The sequence below is a fragment of the Marmota marmota genome, unplaced genomic scaffold (assembly GCF_001458135.2).
Source record: "Marmota marmota marmota unplaced genomic scaffold, marMar, whole genome shotgun sequence".
NCBI lineage: Eukaryota > Metazoa > Chordata > Mammalia > Rodentia > Sciuridae > Marmota > Marmota marmota.
In genome coordinates, this window is record NW_025999982.1 from 21,038,835 (window position 1) to 21,062,474 (window position 23,640).

Consider the following 23,640-nt stretch of genomic DNA (forward strand, 5'->3'; position numbering starts at 1 on the left):
TTTTTTTCAATTTATCATTTATTTATGCATTTATTATCTAGCTTACTATGAGAATGTAGGTAGATAGATAAGGACAATAATGAAAAGAAAAATGTGACTATAGGAGGAAATTATTTCTTTGGGAAATGTGATGTAATTTCTCATGATCTTTTTTATATAACTTTATTTTATTTATTTATTTTTATGTGGTGCTGAGGATTGAACCCAGTGTCTCACATATGCTAGGCAAGTGCTCTACCACTGAGCCACAACATCAGTCTCTTTTCATGATCTTAGATAATATGATTCTATTTGTAGCAAGAAAGCCATGTAAGTGGTAGAAACTTGGTCATTTACATGTTGGATCATTTAAAATCACTATGGTTAGAAGTTATAATTTCCTAGTTGGGGAACGTTAATTCATTTCAGGAATGATTGTAGACAATGTCTTAGATACACAAAGAACTGAGAACTGGGGACAATGGCTTCTACAAAGTTTAAAGAAATGCTTTAGTTTTTCCATGGAATGTCCTTCAACTAGTTTTAATGTTCATAGACACTTCAGATTGGTGAGCATGAGATGATTTTCATTAGCCCTTACTACAGCATTTCCTTCCAAAATTATCTTTGTAAATTCTTTTTGGTTATTTTTTCCTAAAATATAATATAGTTGTGATAAGTATAGCCCTCAAAATTTCAACTGTAATGGAATTCAGATGGAGATTTGGGAAAGTTTATGTCTGTGAATTTCCAGAGATTTGGTTGTGGTGGGGGCATCAGGGGTCCGAAGTTAAGAATGCTTCTGATGTCTATCAATAGTATAGGGTCCCTTGAAAGAGAACACCTGCAGGGTCACCATTATATATCTGTATATAGCACATGCTACAAGGTTACTATTTCAGAATCTGGCATCTAGATTTTATTCTATTTCCTATTTTCTATTTTTATATATGTGTATTTTATGTGTGTGTATTATATACACATACATATATAACATGCATCATATATTTGCATATATTTATATATATTGATTTTGATATATCTTTGAGTCAGAGTTTCTGTTATAAGGAATATTTTGCTATGGCAATTTTCAATGTCTTCTTTGCACAGTAACATCTAGTATCTTACTAACTACTTCAATAAGACCAAAAAGAAAGCTAGTGTGAGTCTTTGCTACAATAAAAAGGGGAGGGTTGCGACCAAAACAAAAAAACAAAAACAAATTTTGCAGATGATGAATGAGTACAACTTATAACATTAAGTGATAACTTTGATTTATTTTCATCCTCAAAATATATGCATTCAATATTGCTCTTCTTCAGCTTCATCATTGTAATAATTATGTTCTTTACATTTCTGGATGCAGATGAGACTGTTGGATGTGATGAATGCAACTCTGATTAGAATATTCCTATAAGTACCTAAATGTTCTCTCTGCTTCCAACCCCATCTCACCATTTACTAATCCACCTTATTCACCATCATCAGCTTTTTATTTTTTTAGTTGTAGTTGAATACAATATCTTTATTTTATTTATTTATTTTTATGTGGTGCTGAGGATCAAACCAGGGGCCTCGCATGTGCTAGGTGAGTGCTCTACCGCTGAGCCCCAGCTCCAGCCCCTCACCATCACCAGCTTTATCTTCCTATGACCATCTGCAACCTTCTTCCTTCCAAAACTTTAATCACTTCTCTATGAGTTCATGTGGCCAACTCCTTACATTATTTCATGCTCATGTTAGATGTGTCCTCATTTCTCAGTGTCATCTTCTACAAATTATTGAAAACCCATTGTACTTTTCTTTCTTATTATAGCCAGAAATGTTTTCACTCTTTCCTTCCTTCCTCAGTTCCTAGTTTTGATTGCTGTGCTATTACTTGCTTCTCAGACACCTGTGAGAATTTAGCATTTGACCACACAGTCTTGGAATGGTACTACTCTTTTGGGGCCTCATTCCCTCTTCTGTGAAATAAAGAAATTAGATTACAGTCAGATTAATTTTGTGGGTCATATGGTCTTACTGTATTCAATTATGCCATCATCAGACATAATATTTAAATGAATGAGGATAGATTCCATAAAATATTATTTAGGAAAGCTAGACATTGGGCCAGATATAGACTGTAAGCCATAGTTAGCCAAATCACAGAGTACACTATAACCTCTGAGCCTCCTTCTAGTGCTAAGATTCTTTGAGCCATGTCTAGTCCTAATATAAATGGGCTAAAGTTCTGCATTACAGAAGCTCTTCAGAAGACATTACCCTAGTTAATTATCATTAATGGTGATTTATTCTATTGAACATTTCCTGGAGTATACCATGATCTCTGAGTCTCCTTCCAGTGTTACAATTCTATAAGAATATAAAAAAGTAATTAATATTCCTAACATCAAAAGGCTGAAGTGCTCCCTCAATGATTCTCTTGATAAGGTACCACTTAGTTACTTGTCATGGACAGTAATGGATGGTTTTGTTTTGTTTTTCTCCCTCTTTTCCCCTGTACATTTTACATAATCTTTTACTTTTTTCCCACTTTTTCTTTCTTGTTTTTTCTCAGTACGGGGGTTTGAACCCAGAGCCTAACCACTGAGCAGCCTCAATTGGACACATTTTTGACACACATCAGTCAACATATTAAATGCAGAAGGATAATTATCTCTCTCATACAACAAATCATTCTGGCCAGATTATAAACTGGGTATAACCTTTCATCAATTTTCTCTATATTTCTTCAGATAGCACAAATTACAGATGATATGAAACATGTGAGTTTTTTTGCTTCTTGATGTATTAGATATGGCAGGACATTTAATATGTGGGCACTCCAGAGTGTTGGTTGGATGATTAATTAATATTAGATATACATAATAACTTGCAATATTTTATGCAAAAACAATCTTTCCAAAATCTACATCTGCTTCTCAAATCTATGATAGAATTTGTAGTTTCTTGGCAGAACATACCAATAAATAAACTCAATCTTAGAGTTAGTGAACTTTGGTTTGATTTATGTTTTACTTAAGTAGAAAATAAATTTTGGGGTGCAAGGAATGCTCTCATTTCTCTTTTCTTTCCTGTGAAGTCTATTTCCATTCATCTTTGATCTAGCATTAATTAGCACTTTTTGATAGCTCCTTATCATTTTCAACACTGCCACACTCCACTAGGCATGAACAGTTTTTAAAATGAAGTTTCTAAGCATCTCTGGTAGAATATTCATAAGGAAATAAAAGCCTGAATATCTCTGCCTCATTCTTACTGCAGTTATCTTTAAAATCTTTATGCACAGGGAACTGAGATTCTATCTTCAGTCTTACCTCTGAAAGCAAAATGTTATGTCCAGAGTATTATATTATTGTTATTGATCCAAAGCCTGTCTGGTGGTCTCTTTATACTTATTTCCTATGTAACATTAATTTCCTTAATAAAAAGCGTTGCAGTTTCACATCAAGCTCTCTGGTGTATTTCTTCCCTATTTACTCCCAAATTTCCTGTTCAGTTAGACTCTACTACATAAATTTTCTTTGTGTGTATATTATTTATAGACTTTGTTTTTATCTGTTTGGATCTATATTTGCTAATACAGAATTGGCCTACAAAGAAAACATAAATTGAAATTCTTGTTTTCAGTCTATTGGGCATGTGCTAGGACCCCAGAAATAGCATATTTTCAGAGACATTGCAACATTTTTGTCTGGGTGATTCTGCTACAAAGTGATATACCTACTGTAGAAATAAAATAAAACTTTTTTTTTCCTTATTCTTACAACTTCAGATTCTTGGATGTGAGATTTATTGTAAGGATCTCAATACTTAAGCAATGTGATTTTGATACATAAGTTGGAAAAATAATTATTCTCATTATAAAAGAATTTTTCACTGTGCAGAATGGCTCTTTCTGAATTTCTTTTAACAGTCAACTTTCCTTGGTTCTTTGATGAATTCCCTTAGCTGAATTCCTTGTCAGTGATCCTGAAATGCCTCTATTTAAAGGTTAATATGCAAAACCACCACCACTAGAAAGAACCCAACAGAAGGTGAAGCAAATTTTTAATTGCAGTCTTTGGCAATGTTAAGACATCCTGATTGCCAGGAACATGTCTCTGTGCAAGGTGAAGTTCACCTCAACTACTGCACATTAGACAGACCTACTAATTTCACCTTGAAACTTTGGGTAGCCCTTGATGCTTTCTTCTTCTTTATTGCCCATGTAAATTAATCAACAAATTCCATCACTTTTATTTCCTAAGTATTTCTTAAATGTTTGGCTTTTTCTTCATTCACATTGCCACCATACTTTAATCTACCAGTTCAATATCTATTTAGAGTCAAATGTTGAGAGTCACTATTCTAGTGTTGGGAATAAAGCTGTCAAAAGAATAAACAATATTTGCTAGAAGGTTTTTTATAGTCTTAAGCAGAACTTCTTTATTTTTTGCTTGAACTACATATTCCTCCTTTGCTTCTATTCTCCCCTCCCCCAAATCCATGCTTCACACTAATACCAGAGTTGCCCTTCTCAAAGCACTTCTGGATTGTGTTCCATCCCATAGCTGGATGACTCTTACTCACAAGATTGTAAACTCTGAGCTTGGTGGCCCTGGGTGTTCTTTCCAGTTGAGTTACACAGCTCTTTTCACTTCACTTCCTGCTTCTGCCATTGTTGCTCCACACAGGACCAAGTGCTGCTCCTAGAACACTCTGAGATGGGGTTTTGCATGCCTCTCTTGTGACTTTGCACCTATCATTCCTCAAATTCTACACTCCCATTTCAAACCAAAAAGCTCCTACTCAGATCTGTGAAGGAAGTTGTCTTTGCCATCAGCACAGTTCATGTATTCATCCACACCTGTGGACATTTGTAAAACGTGCTTGTGTGAGTTCTAATTACTTGTATTTGTGTTTATTTTCTATTTACCAGCATCACTCTCACGAAATACTCTGCTTCTTGAAGGCAAAATATGTATCTTTTCTGGAATAAATTATATTTTGTTGAATAAAGGCAGAAATTAATGGATAAGATTCATAAGACATTCTGTGCTCCCTTCTAAGGGATATGTTTGGGAATGTAAATATTATTTCAATAAAATTGTATCTCCAGCTATCTCTTATGTTTAATCTTACTATCACCGGGTGTATGGGCCTCCATGGTAAAATCTACAAAAACCAAAGGGGAGAAAAAATCTATCATTTAAGATCTCACCCCAATTAATTATTCTGTTATGATCATTTTACTATCTAGACATAGCTTAAAATGGGATTTTAAGAAGTTTAGTATCACTTAATGTTGTTATCTAAAAATGTCTCTTTTAAAGGGAATGGACATAAAGACATCAATAACCTTAGAAATACAAAATCTTATATCATTCTTTTTAGGTATTGTAAGGCTTTACTTGAGGAACTTCAAGGAAAAGTCTTTCCTTAAAGGCTTTTCATATTATAAAATAGAATTCTGTTTTTTAGGTATTCAAAAGTGAGGAGCAAGATAAAACCTGATGGACACAGGCACTGAGGTGATGTACCTGCATCTTAGCACAGGGGGGAAAGAGAGCCCAGAAGACACTCATGGAATGTGGTTCATGGGCTAAGACCTGCCAGATTTTTTCAAAACCAGCATTTCCCAAAGCGTTCCTCAATTTTGAGAGAAAGGATGTATTAATAAATCTTGAATAGTTGAAAACATTGAACTTGATGAGGTAGAAAAAATTCAAAAGAATAGTATAAAGTTCAAATTAATTGGATTCCCTTCAGGCAAGAAAAGTCAGTGTTAAGATCTCTCAAGCTGGTGAACCTACTTAGCAAGCTTATGGAAATAATCTCAGCCAAATAAGGTGCTAGTCTATCTGAACTCGTTTGTATACAATTCTTAAAATTAATAGGTATATATAAAGAGAAATAGTTATTTTTTATATCGAATATAAATGTAACAAAAAACATTATGTCCACAAAGATAGTCATTAATTTACAAGTGGAGATTGGGGAAATATATGTGTATTTCTAGAATTTTCAGCCCAATGGTATAAATGGTATAAATGTAAAAGTACACAATTCAGAAACATACATAAGTATATTAAGAAAAAATGTTTTCCACAGATTAAGAAAATATAAATTTTCTTCTAAAGTGAATAAGCAATCTTGCTTTGCACTAGTCAACCTTATTTGAATAAAGGTTTGAACCACATAAATTTTTCTATAATACCAAAAGGAAATCATTTGGGACAAAGTGACTTTTCCTAGTCTTTCAGAGCATGGGATATTTAGAAAACCATCCACAGGTTTATTTCTTTACAACACCCCATTGTAATTCTGAGATACTTGCTTACCATCTTAGGAACTTTCTTCAGAAGATGAGAGACAGAAGTGATAGTCGAGGGTCATAGTGCAAACGTTAAACTCTTTGATGAATGGATCTTGCTTGTCATTTCACCCAGAGACTATAACATAGGTGAACTGAACAATGTCTTCTATAGTGATATTTTTCTGTTTGTGGTATGTTTTTCCTATTTGAATTTTGAATAATGGTTAACACTCTTTTTTTAAAATGTTTCTTTTACAAGCAAATCTCTAAAACTATTAAATTCATTCAACTGCCTTACTTTCCTTTTCTTCTCTCACTTCTAGTTGAATATTTGACTAACTTATTTTGTTGTCCATTTTGAAAAGGTTTATAATAATCTGAATCCTGGTGTTCTTTCTTAGTTTAAAATGAGTGTATTGTTCAATAAATGCTGGTGAGAATACAAGAAAAAGGGAACCCACACGGTCATTGGGATGTAAATTATTACAGCTCCTATGGAAAGTGGTATAGTGGTTATTTTAAAAACCAAAAAAAAAAAAAAAAAAAAAGTACTGTATGCTATACACTCCTCAGAATCTATCCAAAAGAATTATAGAATTATTTTGAAATATATACATTCTCATGTTATAGCAACAATATCCATAATAATCGAATTATGGAACCAGTCTAGGTGTTCATCAACAGATGAATAGTTAAAGAAAACGTGGTATGCATAAAAAAGAATTAATATTCTGCCATAAAAAAACAAGATTATGTGATTTTCAGGGAAATGGACAGAACTTGAGAGCATTATGTTAAGTGAAATAAGTAAGACTCAGAGAAGTGTTGTATGTTTTCTTTTGTTGGTGAAAGCTAGAGAGAAAAAAAAAAGTGGAGGGATTTTGTGAAAATAGAAGGAAAACCAGTAGAATAGAGCAAGAAAATTGGAGAGGCAGGAGGAGAGAGAAAGGGGAAATACTGGGGAATGGAATTGCCCAAATTGTCATAGGCATGCACAAATATGACATAACAAAACTCACTACTTTGCATAAATTATATGCATGAATAAAAAGTTTTAAAAATAAATGTATTTTAAAAATAAATTAGTTTTATAATCACTTTAAAGTTATAATAAACATGCTTCTGGAAAAGAGTTGATAGATTTGTGAGTTAGGAATTATTGCAGTATTTTACATCATCGAAAATATTTTTTAGATAATCACAATGAATTATATGGAAACATAATGAATATGTTGGCATGTGGAAAGAAGTTCATATTTCTTAAAAGCCCCTGAACTAAGACAATTTATTTCACATATAATTTATTTAGTAATCCTAAAATTAAAAAAAATTTCACAAGTATGTTGCAAAATACATCTTCCCCTTTGTGATGAAATGTTTTGTTTCCCTGGTCTTTAATTTGTTGATAGAGGAATTATGTCTGGTTTTCATGTTGCTGAATCTTAAGCCCATATGATATTGTGACTCTTCATCCCTTAAATATTATCTCAATATTTTTGAGGGTCCCTAGGATTATATCAAATGGTTATATTTGTAAATGCAGCACTTATTCTATGGTATATTTTTCTTGTTTATTTTTTTTCTCTTTCCTCTATTAAATACTATTTTGTCCTCTTGTACTTCACTCTCAGTGCACTAGAGTTCAAGAAGTTTGAACAAGCTTACAAGAAGGGAAAGAAACATTGATCACTTTTGGTTTATCCTTTATTTGAGTGTTATTAAAAGTTTTCTACAAAATGCAGTATTTAGTGAAATAGGTCTTTTAGTTTTTAATGACAAGTCTTTGAGTCCCTTTCCAAGTCCTACCTTAGCCAAGTCCAATGTGGGAGCTGAGCTTGGACAGATCTGAGTTATAGACAAGAAATTGGAGTCTCAGTTGCTATTCTTCCCTTTAGACCAAGGCTTCATAACTGGGCCAAGCTTGTCTTGCTTGGATAGCTGTTTCTTAATTGAGAGATCTTTCTTAGTAGGAGTCTTTGTAGTGGTTTAAGCAGGACTTTCCATAACTTCTTACCCTATTTGTTGGAATCTCAGATAATATGAGGTCTCTGCCCTGCGTGTATAATCTCAGCACTGAATGATTCTGTAGATGGTTCTGATTTAGCCTTGGATTTTATATTTTATGCAAATGGCTTTATGTGAGATCACCTGGAAAGATCATCCAGATCATCTGAAAAGAAAGTTTGACTAGTAAAGACTTTGGAAATTATTTTGAAAGTTGTTTTATAAATAAATAGAAAATAAGTAATTGAAGATTTTAGATGTGATCTACTAATTCAAATAGGCAATGGGCTTTGAATATTTGGGGGCACTTACATTATGACTAATCAATTTTTTTCCAGTGGTAATGAGTTTTTAAAGAAAAGTTGCAAAAATGTAAATCACTTATAAAACTATGAAATGGTTTTGAAAATTGAACCAAACCCGACTTACACAAGCTGCCCAGAACATTTTGAACAGTGTAGTAAAACACAAAAAGAGATGTGATCAGTACAGTTATCACTCCGTATCAGAAACAAGACAAAGGAAATTTGTGCAAAGTTTGTCTTTAGAGTTTTCCCATCCTATCACTTTTTTGTCTCTTTTGCTTTTATGATAAAGGATTCAGAAGATCTCCTGTCATCTTTAGAAAGTAACTTTTTGCTATAATACCATCTTTCTATTCCAAATTCCATCAAAGACAGACTTCAGCAAACTGACATATTGAAAAATACATTTTTAAGTGTATCTCTCCTAGGAATGGTTGTAGTGTAATGGTGGGTCATAGTTTAGTGCAAAGGAACTCTGATGATGGGATTTGGGATATTAGGAATAGGTAATGAGATGACAAATGGCAGAATTAATTATATTCTCACAATACTTCAAACTCCATGAAGGTGGTACTCAATGTGCTTTCTCCATTAAAATCAATGTTGTTTAGGACATACTGCAGTTGGAGGTTGTATAAGGAAAAGAGCAATATAATATGTTAACAAGAACATGAGATAGGGTTCCTGGCCTAACATTTCCTACTATGTGATTTTGGATAAATGTCCATTATCTCTGTAAATGGAACATGTGAATAATACTTACCTTACTATCTTAATAGAATTAAATATTAAAAGTTTAGGTTCTTTATGAACTGTTATATGTTACACTGACAATGGACCAGTATTGTCAGGCACGAAGGGAAGGTACATCCCAGCAACTTGGGAGGTTAATGCAGAAGGATCCCAAGTTGAGCCAGCTTAGCAAAACACTGTTTCAAAATAAAAAGGGTCAGTGGTAAAGCACCCAAGTTCAATTCCCAGTACCTGGAAAAAACAAAAAGGAAATGAAAATGAATTAATACTGGAAACATAAGTTTCAATAGTCACACTATATATTGATGGATACATAAATTTGGCGTATTATCAGTTAATTAAAGAATACATAAATATAAATATTTTATATAAAGTTCCTAATCTATAACAATCATCTACATTTCCATTGTGATTTTCATCAGTAGTCTTCAAGATTTTTTTATTTGCTTATTTCTTTTAGGATAGCATTTCAGAGGGCTAGATAGAGAGGGGGCAATATTTAAGTACTTGAAAATCACTGTACCCCTTTGCCTTAGGATATCTCTCTTTTGGTCAATGAATTATATTTCAAAGTATTTGGATATAGATGAATCTGTTATGTGCACATAAATGATGTTAGAATAAAGAGGAAAGTTATACAAAGACTTCCCACAGGGCAATGATAACATCTTCATTGTAAAACAGAGTGGGGCAAAGGAAAGTTAAATGACAATAAACTGCATACAAATAAAACATTCATAACAACACTACTATTGTTTGTAGATGGGGCATACTGAGAGGAGCACATCAGAAGAAAGAAAAATTTTGGGTATGTAACTTTTATTAATTGAATTTCTGCTGTGAAGTGTAGACTGTTGGGTCCCTCTGCTCTCTGCTTTGTATTATCTAGTCACATCCTAAGTCTCTGTTCTGTTTTTCATAACTTTAGAGTTTTCTCTAACACAAAGTTCACTGCAGTCATCTACACTATAATGAGGGTTTTCCTCAAGTCTTCTTATTTCAAATTGTACAAGAAGAATCAATATTTTGTTTTCAAATTGAAAATCAATAGGACAACTTTTTGTTCCTTGTCATATATGTTAAAATAATGCTTAAGCTTTTTTCATATATGCATATACACATGCCAATCAACTTGATTTCTTTTTATATTATATCATATACAGTATATAGTACTATATATGCATATATATTTTCTAGAAGTTAAATTTTTTTTGCTAATTATAACACACACTTATATCTTTATTGAGAAGTAACCAATGTCTAGTCTCAAAAATAGCATAATTGTATAGGTAAGAAGTAACTTGAAAAAATATTGGAATGTGATATTGCAAGCATTCAGTTAATTATGAATTTGGACAATTTTCTCAAGTCTTTATTTACTTTCATTGCAGAAATAGTATAAAGTCTAGGTAATGTTACTTGTCAATAGCTGCAAGTGTAATTCTCTTAACAACCTGTAATACACAGTACAAAGTGTACTATAGCTTACAAAACACTGGGTATCAGTATGCATACTCACCAGAATAATTTGGTAGATTTCATAATAAAGTAATTCCCATAATTAATCCCTTAAGTATGTGACCATACCTTATAATTGTCTGGTTGATATATGAAGTTATTATGTTTTAAGTATAAAGATTCTTTACACAAAAACTGAAATTTTAAAAATATTTTTCTCACTAAAATAAAACTTTTAGTAGATAACAATTAATGTCTAATGGTTAATATAAATGATTATAAAATTATAATGATTATTCAAATAATGTATCTTCTGACAATTTCTAACCAGAGCTCATAGGTGTTGTATATGTATCCCACCCCCCACCACACATCTGTGCTCATGCTCACTGTGATATATTTACTACATACCTACACACTGTCCTTTTCAATCATTTTTTTGTAGCTACTATCAATTCTGAAGTACTAATTATCAAGCATTTTTCAAAGAAAACTACTTCATGGGGTGAAAGCAGGATTTCCTTCTGCTGTGAGTCTTTTGGATAAATTGTTGAATGTAAGTTGTAGGAATATAAAAATCAAACAGAAATTTGCAATAAGTTTTTATGTTGCACATTTGGATGGATTCTTCCTCTATTACATTGCATAGTCATGTATACTCATCTTGGAGTAGGGGCGTGTTTGCCTTATTCAGCAATGTATCCCAAGGGCAAAATTAGGGTGACACACAGTGGGAATATGAACAATAGTCATTGAGTGAGTGAATAGTTTTGCGCACTTGAGAAAAGTTAGTCCATTCATTAACATAATCTTAATTTGTTGTGAAACTTAAGAGTGATTTAATGAAAATATGAAATATTTAACTATTATAGAACTGCTGTATAAAAAAGTTGTAAAATGTCTGAGATGTTATCCTACATACACACACACACACACACACACACAAACACCTGGATCATAAGCAAAGCATTTGTAATTGATAGTAGAACCAGATCAATAGGAAGAAGAGCATCACAGCATTGCATTATGGGTACCCACACAATAGTCATATAAGTGATGTGATGAGAGCAGATGAAAATACTATATGAAGCTAGCAGTAGGTGTCCTGTAACTGAGGGACAGAGAACAATGGATTATCTCCAGCTGTATACTGAAGAAAGATAGTTTCCTCCTTTCCCAAAGTAAAAGAACAAAACGTTTATTCTATTAGGATGTGATGGAAAGGATACTGTGTTCTCACCCTCACCTTTAGAAACATAAATATGTCTTTCTGAGAGCTAGATAAACTCCAGATAATGTGTGCAAATACTGGGTTTCCTCCCTTCTGACATGTAAATACTAAGGCAGATAATGTTCCAGTACTTCTGGCACCTTGGGGCTTAATTTAGGACCTTGTTTGTGCTCTCTTTAGCTCTGTAGAGGAGATAAGAGGAGTTTCAATATCTCTTCAGATCAGATTAGTTAACTAGACAAATGACTGTAGATTTAATTCCCTGGCATGCAGAGAGTAAATATTTCTAAGACAAGTGAAAGCAAACATTCCTTATTTTTATATTATATACATTTTGTTTGTCACGAGTCTAGGACTTTTTGCGAGAGCACTAAGAAACTCAGGCAAGTTTTATTTTCCCACTTATACACAGATGTTTCAAAATATTTACAAATAGACCTACAACATAGGCTTTTTATTATAATACAATAATTGGATGGCTTCTATTGCTGAATAAAATATAATAAATAACAACAAGCTATAAATTCCACTAATTGGGAAAATAATAACAGCATAGTTTTCCAAACTTGTGTTTTAAAAGAAATGAGAGATATGAATCTGGAGTTTTTCTGTCTTGGGAGAGTTTAGTAGGTCGGGGCTTAAGCTGAGAATTGGGTTTGTAACAGGCTGAGAAAACTTCTAAGAGAAAGAAAATCCAGCTGGATGGGAATCCAGAGGAACCCCAAACACACAGCCATTTCTTCCCAGAGACTATTTCCTGAGTGAGAGAATAGAGTGAGGAGCTAAGGGATGGAAAGGCAGGGAGAAATCTCCTGCAGCATCACAAAGCCTGGGAACAGATTTACCTGAAAAACCTAGAAAAAATCACATACCCATAAAACATTTAAAACCAGCTATGGACAAAAGCTTCTCTCCAGTCCTAACTTTATTGAATTCCTGATGATACAGATATGGTGATTTATCCCTTGAAATATGTACCTGGAAGAAAGTGCTAGCCTTCTTTTCATTAAAAATAATAATAAAATAAAAAAAATTTAAAAGCAGTCTCTAAGTTGCCATAAAAAATTCTAGTATACATTTAAAAATTATGAGACACATGAAGAAGAAAAATGTGACCAATAATGAAGATTAAAAACTATCAAATGTAATAGACGATATTTTTGATGTTTTGATGTAGGCTTTAAAAAATAACATTATAAAAATTAAGGAAAATACAAATGAAAAGATGGACAAGTTGATCAATAAAAAATTAAATCAAATAAATTATTTTTCAGTGGTGCATGACAGTAATCTCAGTGACTTAGGGGGCTAACGTAGAAAGATTTCGAGTTGAAAACCAGTCTCAGCAATTAGCAAGGATTTAAGTAATTTAGTGAGATCCTGTCTCAAAAGATAAAAAGGGCTGGGGATGTGATTCAGTGGTTAAGCACCCCTGGGTTCAATTCTTGGTACCAAAATTACTTAATCAATTAATTAAATTTAAATGAATTCTTGAATTTGTTAATGCCATGTTCCATAGTATGGGTTAAATAGCACAGAGAATTAATGCTCCTAAATAAGGTTCAATGAGATATAACCATACTATATTACACAGAAGAAAATATACAATGAAGAACAAAATAAATCCAGAACAATGTGAAAATATAGGTTGGACACAATCAAATTGTTTAAAATGGCATATAATTATAGTTCCAGAAGGACAATACAAAGAGGGAGACAGAATTAATATTTGAATCCCTACTAGCAAAGTTTTTTAAAACTAAAGATATCACACAAAGGATTCAAGAAGCTCCATAAACTCCAAGCAAGAGAAGTAAAGAAAATTGTGCTCCAAAATGTCTCAATCAAATAGTTCAAAATAAAAGATAAAGAGTAAAAATTTAAAATATCCCAATTTAAAAAATATAATGCTTTTACCTTTCAAAAAGCAACCTTAGCCTGTAATCCCAGCAGCTCGGGAAGCTGAAGCAGGAGGATTGCAAGTTCAAAGCCAGCCTCAGCAAAAGCTAGGCCCTAAGATACTCAATGAAACCCTGTCTCTAAATAAAATACAATGTAGGGCTGAGGATGTGGCTCAGTGGTCTATGGCCCTGAGTTCAATCTTTAAAAAACAAAACAAAACAAAAAACAACAACAAACCAATATGACCAGGCTGAAGTGCATCAATTACAATGATGATGATAATGATGATGAAATTATACCTGTCTTCCTAGAATTTTATATCTGGTGACAGTTTTCTTCAACATAAAATCAAAATTAAAACATTTAGAAACAAAAGCCGAAATAACAGTTTCAAAAACTATAAAGCAAAACTTACAGAACAAAAGTGAAATAGATACAATATTTTAACACACTCAGTCTCTCATAGAAAAAGCAACTAATACCTAAATAAAGATATAGAAGATTGGAAAAATAATTAGATATTTTATGTAACCAGAAACCCAAACAGAGTTTTTCTCTTAAGAAAACTTAAAGTTTACTTGAAATATTTGACATTATTGACCACGTGCTAGGCTGTAAGGCAAGTTTGATTAATTAAAAGACTGAAATTTTACAGAATATGCCATGTCAAACTTTGTTATTTAGCTAAAGCATTATGAAATTTAATAGAAATATGTGTGTATTAGAAAATAAGAAATATTCACATTGGTGTATTTTTAAAAAAATAGATTTAAATATTGATTTTATAAGCTAAAACAAATTCAAGATAGAATGAAAGACATAATAAAGTTAAGAATAGACATTCATGAGAAAGAAAGCAGACATGTAATACAGAAAATCAACAAAATAGAGTTGATTCTTTGAAAAGATTAAATTCTTAGGAAAACTAAAAAAGAAACAGAGAGAAATCAAATTAACCCAGAGATGAACAAAAAGTACTACTGTATACTCATAAATAGTAAATAGATAATAAGAGGATATTATGAAAAAGTTATGATGATCTCTTTGAAAATATAAATAAAATGGCTAATTCTTTGGAAAACACAACATATCAAAATTTTACAAGATGAAAATAGAAAGCATTAACAATTATGGGTTGATGTAAACAAAAAAAACAACTCCATTCTATCTAGCAATCATGTAAAGAAACTCAGACTCAACATACTTTACTGGCAAAATTTTCCATACATCCGGAAACAAATAAAACCAATTTTATATCTAGAGCAACAGAAAATAAGGAAGAGTCCCTGACTCTTTTTATGAACCAACATAACACCAATATCAAACTTGAAAAGGACAGTACAAAAGAGGAAAATTACAAGTTGATATTTCTTAGGAGCACAGAATTGCAAACAAAATACTGCACTGAGAAATATATTAAAAGATACTATATTTTGTCAAATGAGATTCATCTCTAGAATGCAAAGATAGTTTTAAATATTGAAATTTATTTATTTTGCCACATAATCACAAAGAGGGGGAAAGACATATTTATCATAATTGATGCATACAATGAATTAATAATAAAAGTCAGCACTTGAATTAGTTTTCTATTGTTTAAAGAATGATCGCAGATATAGAAGCTTACAATATCATGCCTTTATCATCCCAGAGATCCATGGGTCAGAAGTCCAGTCAACTTAGCTGGGTCCTGTACTCAGAGTGTTACAAGGATAAAATCAGAGTGTTGACTGGGTGCTTTTTCCATCTCAAGCTTGAGGTCCACTTCTAAGCTACACGTTGTAGGTAGAATCCAGTTCTTATGGTAATAGGATCAAGACCTCATTTACTTGCTGGCTGGGACTACTTTAAGATCCTGAAGGATGATCGAAGTTCCTTTCATGTGGTCCCTTTATAGATATTCTCACAAAGCAGCAGGTTACATCTTCTAGAACATTAGGAAAATGTAGTTTCTGACTTCAAGTTGGATTTTTCAAAGGCTTACTAAATTTTGGTTAGGCATGTGCAGAATAATCTCCCTTTTGGTTAAGTCACAGTTAATTTTGGGGGCATTTGAATCATATCTTAAACTTTGCAATAACAATCTAATCACAAAATACATATAATATATTCCATTGTATTATACAAATCCTGTTCACATCAAAGTGGAAGAGACCATACTGGTAATGTACACCAGGGACAGGAATTTCGGGGCCCATCTTAAAATTCTGTATACTACAGAACTCATTCATGATCTAGAATTTTTTTAATTGGGTTGATGTAAATTAGCCAATTAAAAATAGAATGGAACTTCCTTTGTCTTATAGTCTGTCTATAAAACTCTACAAACTAATATCATAATTAATTATAAAACACTAAATGCTTTTATCATTGCAAAGTAAAGTATGGACATTCATTATTATCACCTCCATCAATATTTCACTGGAGTTTCAACCTAACGGGATTAAGCAAGGAAAAGAAATAAAGGAAAAGAAATAAAGGAAAAGTTTGATGAAAATACAACTGACATTATTTGCAGATGATATGATTATATATGTGAAAAATGCAAAAAAATATAGAAATGAATTATTGGGAATAAGAAGCATATTTAGAAATGTTTCTGGATGTTAGGTAAATACATAAAATAAATTTTATTTTTCTATAGTAGCAAGAAACAATTGTAAATCAAAATAGAAAATAAACACTGTCTAAAGTTGCATAACTACTTAAAATTCTAGGAAATACTCCAATGAAATTTGTGTAAGATTTTTACTGTGTTGAGAGAAATTAAAAAAAGACTAGGGTAGATAGAAGGAAGATACCATGTTCATAATTGAGAGTTCTATATTAACATGTTCCTTTTCACCAAGTCAATCTATAAATTTAAAGAAATCTTAACCTAAGTTGACTTCAGTCAAGATGAATAAAGTTGGAAGATTTAGACTACCAGAATTCAAGGTTTAATGTAAAACCTCAGTAATTAAGAAGACATTCTATCAACACAATAATAGAGAAATGGGCTGATGTAATAAAACAAATAATGCAGATTTGAAGCACAAAATATAGTCACTTCTTTAACAACAAATACCATTGTATCTCAAATTAGAAAAGAGATAATTTTTAGTAAATGGTGCCGGCACAGGAATCTGCAAAATATTTGTTGGTAAATATTTTGCTAGCTGGTAAATACTTTAGGCTTTTAGGTCACATATAGTCTCTGTCACATATTTGACTTAAAAAAAATTAACTCTTTAAAATATAAACAAATGAAAAATATTCTTAGCTCATGAGCTATACTGAAACAGGCCACTGGCTCGGCTGACCTATGAGCCAACTTTCCCATGCCTTTCTACAGAAATTTTATGTATGTGAAAGAAACTAAACAGTTTTCCTAACTTAGAATATATACAGATAAACAATTTGAGATGGATAATATTACCTAAATGTTTTTGCAAATTAATAAAGTCTCTAAAAGGAAACATAGGCAAATACATTAATGGTATTGATTAGACAATCCTCTCATAAACTGGACACAAAATGAACTAACTTTATAGAAAAGGTTTAAAAGACTTTATTAAAATAAGAACACCTATTTCAAATACAGAATTTTGAAATAGTAAAGGTAAGCATAGACAAGAGAAAGTCTGTCTACTTACCTACCTACCTACCTACCTGCCTAGAAAGATATCCAGCAAGAATTCACATATAGAATATATGGAAATTCTTACAAGTATGTAGGAAGATCAAAAAGAATTAAATAGAAATTAGACAAAAGCTTTGAACAGGAATTTTATAAAAGAAGAAATCCAAATGGCCAACATATGAAAATATGGTCAACTTTATTAGGTACCAGGGAAATCCCAATTAAAAACACAGATATCTCTATACAAACACTACATTAGTAAAACTTAAAAGATTGACAATACCAAGTGTGAGGGTAGAGCATAACAAGAACTCACGTACTATTGATGAATATGAAGATGGTGTATTTATGTTTATTGTTTATCAACAGGAGAAAGGATAAGAAATCTGTGATACAGTCACACAATGAAAATATACAACAATGAAATGAATGAAATGTGTGGACATTCCAAAATATGGATGAATCTCAGAGACATTTTTGAGGCATAAAAGAGTACATACTGCATTATTCAGTACTATAAAGATCAAGGAGAGGTACACGTGATAGGAAGGAGGAGGGTAGATGATGATAGGAAGGTAACATGGTAGACCTGGGCACTATAAATTATTTATATCTTGACATGAGTGGAGATTACACAGGCATAAACTTCATGAACATGGGTATGAATTCACTAAACTGTACACTCGAGATTAATGCACTTTATACGTGTGACTACGCTACAACTCAGTGCAAAAGTGTCTATAATGAAATACAGATTCAGACTTTTGAAAGAAATGAACAAAACAGGTAAGGAAAGGGAAGGGATGAGAGTATGAAGGATAAGATGAATAAATGAAATATAAGTCTTGAGATGCCTTTTATTAGGGCTAAATTACAAAGTCACATTCTTTATCATTATGTTTACTTTTTTGCAAATCCATTGCTAGCTCTCAGTAGCACAAAATTGCTTAAAAAAACCTTCTGATACCCTTCCCAGACTTGCCAAAGACGTAATGATAAATTTGGGATGTCAATAATCTCCAGTTTCAAGAATTGAACAATATTAATATTCTTAGAATTTTATCTTAGGTTGTGACTATTTTTATTTTACTTCCTGGCCTTTGGAAATATGTATATTGGTACTGACTAGAAAATATGGAAATTGTAATTTAGTTTAATTCATTGTTGCTAAAGCTCTCACACACTTTGATGTTGTCCCATTTCCAGCTATTCAAAGTCCATTTCATCTTTGAAGTGGTAAATTGAATTCATAATTTTAGACACATCTTTGCGAGTGTTCCATAAGGTGTCAGGGCTGATTAAGGAGGCAAAGAGTCAAACCTTAAAAAAGAAATATTGATGGTAATCTGCTCTTTCTTAAAGCAATGTTGTCATGACAATTTTTGAAGTTGAATGGATCTGTCCTCTCTTGTGTGGTGAGAAATAGAGAAAGCTCAAAGCACCAGCATATGCCTTGAAAATATCAGTGTAGATTGTGCCCTAGACCATTATTCCATTTTAGGCCTAGTGCAAAGTGAATATGAGCCAGTGTGGCAGCTGTTGTAAAGTCTCTGATTTTCTGGGCTTGTCTGTTTCATTAAGCTGTGGTCAGCTAACTCCCTCTGGTACATTTCTTTGGCCTCCATGATATTCTCCATATTGTCTTGGCTCCAACATGTACTTACTCACTCAAGCTTTAAATCCACGAGATATCTTGGACCTATCCCAACTCTCTAACCATCATCATAGTTTAAAAAGAAAAAGAATAAAAGAAAAAATGCTAATACCTTTTGATTTTACCTTCTGAAGTTTTCTCAAATACTTTCTCTAATTTCCCTGCCCCAATTTGCTCACCCATTTGAAGCATTATAGGCATTTGCAAGCTAGTCTCCCTGTTCTGTCTCTCTCTTAAATCCATCTACCTCATATCATATAGGACAATGTAATAAAAACATAAAATTGCCCATCTTCCTCCTGTGTTGGGAAGAACTCATGACTTCACATCATCTTTACCACTGTCTCTGAGTATCAATATCCTTACCTCCCCTTTCTGCCTCATAACTGACTTCCGTCTTAGGATCTAATTATAACAAGCTCATTACCTCAATTCACTACTTCATGCTGCTTCATGCTTTGTACTTGTGTTTTTATTGTTTCCTTTCCCCAGAACCTCCCTTTCTCCTTTTTTAATCTGGTGAATTTATATTTAGGCTTTACTGTGCATCTCACGTGGCAATTCTTCCAAAAGGGTTTTCTGAACTATCTAAATAATTGAGATGCATTTACACTGATTTCCATAGCACTTGATGCTCATTTCTTCCTTACCACTAGCCTTATGTTGCCTATCCTTTATTAGATTATAAACTCTGAACACAGAATCATATTTCTTTGGTCTTCCAGTGCCTAGCACATGGTTGTGAATACTTCTGTATCTGTAGTTTGTATGTCATCCTCTGATGTAGCATTTCAAACTCTCAAGCATGTGTTAAGTCACACCAGCTCTAGCTTCTGCCAGCTTACACACATATGCCCATACTGATAAAGCATTAGTAATAAAACTGTTTTATTATTATTTTGGCAACATTTAGGTTCTTAGCTATTATAGTCTCTAATGCCAAAGGCAGTTAAAGATACATATGAGTTTCCTGTGTTTTTATAGATAGAATTTAAAGATACCAAGGTATTAAACTCACCATTCTCAATTTTTGTTTTTCTTTAGATTGCTGCCAATTCCTGGGGAAAGTCATGGGGAGAGAATGGCTATTTTAGGATTCTTCGTGGAGTAAATGAATCTGACATTGAAAAGTTGATTATCGCAGCTTGGGGCCAACTGACAAGTTCAGATGAACCATAACATATTAAATTTCCATAAGGCCATGCATTTAAGTAACTTCTTAAATTGAAGTTTCACAATGTGGAACTTTGTGTCTTCACTATATATATATTATATATATATATATACACACACACACACGCACGCGCACANGAAAAATAAATACACTTTTATCACAAGTGTTTCACAGTTCACTGCTTGAGATTTTTAAAAGTAAGCTAAATTGGCACTAATTTGCATCTAATTGTGATTTTATTTCTCTATAGTCAGACAAACAAAAATAGCAACAAACAAAAACATAATAATGGTTAGGAAAGGATATAATCTCTTAATAATTCACTGCCATTTAAATGGCAAACTAGTAAATAAAGAAGTAAGGCTGGTCTGTAAGTGAGCACAGCCATCTGTAGTCAATGGCAGTACAACCAAGACCTGAATTTCTGAGCATTATATCATCTTAATTTTCAGTGTGGGGATTTTTATGTTGTTTGTCCAAAGTTACCCTGATTAGATAAGCCAGACATGCTGAAAATGGGAGGAAGCAGAGAAGAAAATTGATGGTTGCAATTGTTCTTTTCATTAATCATTGAAGCTTTATCAGAAGAAGTATCTATTCACTCTGTTCTCTCATAGAAAACTTACAGGAGGGCAATTCACCTTGTCAGCATTGGCCAACATTCCCCAGAGGATTGAGAAATAATCTGTTTTTTCTCAGTCTGGGTTCCTGTAGAAACAGCCCCTACAAAAAGGTTTTGTGTACAAATAATTTGTTTGGAAGAGAAGACAGTGGGGAGTGACTATCTGTCATTGTTAGTGATAAAGGGTGCATCGGCAGGTAAAATCCACCCTGGGCAACTCATTCGTATCTCACTGGGGACTGTTAATTACATTTCATAGATCTATGCCACCCAAGGAAAGGTCTGTTCTGGGGTTCATGAATTCAAGCATGGCAAAAGAATGGGGAAAATACATTCCAGTCTCTCTCCCTCCCTCCCTTCCTTCCTCCCTTCCTTTCTTCCTTCCTTCCTCTCTTTCTCTCTTTCTCTATCTCTCTCTTTGTCTCTCTCTCTCTCTCTCTCTCTCTCACACACACACACACACACACACACACACCAAATAAAAGCAAGTCCTGGTCCTTGCACAATGTCAGAATGAGGTCCACTGAAATAGTACAAGTGAGGCAAGTAGGCAGGGCTTTGTATGGGTAGAAAAGCACTTTAAAAATATTCTTCGGATGTTGAAAACCATGGAAGTAACAAATTTATAATACCGAAAGCACCAGATGACTAACATTCCTTTTAAAAGCACTTATGGGATTAAGTGACTCCACTTCCTTCTGTTATTCAACTGGATAAAGGTATTAAAATCAAGTTTTACATTGTGGCTTGTGGGCCCTTATTATGCATTTTACAATTCCCTACCTTTCTTATGATTCCAAATAAGGAGAAAACTGTACCCAAAAAAGAAGAAAAAAGAAAGAAAGCAAATTCCACCATAGTAAACTTCATAGGAAAGCACAGAAGTGTGTTTATCCAGCAATTACAGAACAAGAACTGAAAGATATTGAAACTAACTGGGCCAGGAGTGTACCAGTGGGATCAGAATGGTGTTATTCCTGAAGTTTGTTGAGTCAGAGCCTTTCCTTCTATAATGTCACTTCTCATTTTTGCAACTTTCTTTATTTCTTCCTCTCTTCTTCCCTCCATCTGTCCCTCCCTCCCTCCTTCTCTCTCTCTCTCTCTCTCTCTCTCTCTCTCTCTCTGTCTCTCTCTGTTTTGAAGTACTGATAAAATCCACGGCCTTACACATGCCAGGCAAGCACTTTACAACTGAACCACATCCCCAGCCCCTACCCAGCTCTTTTATAAAAGCATTTCTTGCTATGTTGTCCAGACTGCCTCAAATCCTCCCTCCTCAGCCTTCTGAATAGCTGGCATTACAGGTGTACACCACCCCACTTGGCTTAATTTTTGTAACTTTAAAGATCATGTTTCGTTCTATTTATCATGCAAGGACCTTGAGACAACTTTCAGAAGTTAGCATTGGCATATTCCTTGACCCAACCTAGGAGCTGAAGAACTATGGGTAGATATCTATGTGTCTTCTCCTGAGCTGTGATTTTGGGTGCAAGTGGTCCCTGTTAACTTCAGCCTAGATTAGGCAATGAAAGGAACAACACATTTGGTGTATGTCATTTCCAGTCTCTACTTTAATTTACATTTATGGGATTTTATCATTTCACATCATGAGAACTGGAGAGAAACACCATCCATAAAGATAATTTGATTTATCCAAGACAATATGTCTCAGATTGGATGACACTGTGAACATTAAGACCTGGTTTTCTCCACCCTAAGATACCATCTCACTCCAGTAAGATTGGCAGCCATTATGAAGTCAAACAACAATAAGTGTTGGCGAGGATGTGGGGGAAAGGGTACATTTGTACATTGCTGGTGGGACTGCAAATTGGTGAGGCCAATTTGGAAAGCAGTATGAAGATTCCTGGGAAAGCTGGGAATGGATCCAGCATTTGACCCAGCTATCGCCCTTCTCGGACTATTCCCTGAGGATCTTAAAAGAGCGTACTATAGGGATACTGCCACATCAATGATCATAGCGGCACAATTCACAATAGCTAGACTGTGGAACCAACCTAGATGCCCTTCAATAGATGAATGTATAAAAAAATGTGGCATTTATACACAATGGAGTATTACGCAGCACTAAAAAATGACAAAATCATGGAATTTGTAGGGAAATGGATGGCATTAGAGCAGATTATGCTAAGCCAAGCTAGTCAATCCTTAAAAAACAAATGGCAAATGTCTTCTTTGATATAAAGTGAGCAACTAAGAACAGAACAGGGAGGAAGAGCATGAGGAAAAGATTAACATTAAACAGAGTCGAGTGGGGGTAGAGAAAGGGAGAGAGAAAGGAAATCATATGGAAATGGTAGGAGACCCTCAATGTTACACAAAATTACACATAAGAGGTTGTGAGGGGAAAGGGGGGGAAACAAGGGAGAGAATTGAACAACAGCAGATGAGGTAGAGAGGGAAGATGGGAGGGGAGGGGAGGGGGCATAGTAGGGGATAGGAAAGGTAGCAGAATACAACAGTCACTAATATGCCATTATGTAAAAATGTGAGTGTGTAACCGATGTGATTCTGCAATTTGTATTTGGGGTAAAAATGGGAGTTCATAACCCACTTGAATCGAATGTATGAAAGATGATATATCATGAGCTTTGTAATGTTTTGAACAACCAAT

General features: G+C 33.4%; 1 protein-coding gene across 3 annotated transcripts in view; it reads left to right on the top strand.

The window, feature by feature from the left end:
• Tinag (tubulointerstitial nephritis antigen) overlaps positions 1-20,467 on the top strand; it is a 76,814-nt gene extending 56,347 nt beyond the window's left edge. The window contains exons 10-11 of one of the 3 annotated variants that reach the window (XM_048805524.1): positions 5,446-5,495; positions 10,105-10,134. In XM_048805524.1, the coding sequence (XP_048661481.1) occupies positions 5,446-5,494 (49 nt within the window). In that variant the 3' untranslated portion in view covers position 5,495; positions 10,105-10,134. Of the gene's footprint in view, positions 1-5,445; positions 5,496-10,104; positions 10,151-20,253 lie in introns of those variants that run through there. The other 2 variants (XM_015487946.2, XM_048805523.1) reach the window with 2 other exon arrangements.
• The last annotated feature ends 3,173 nt before the right edge of the window (positions 20,468-23,640 follow it).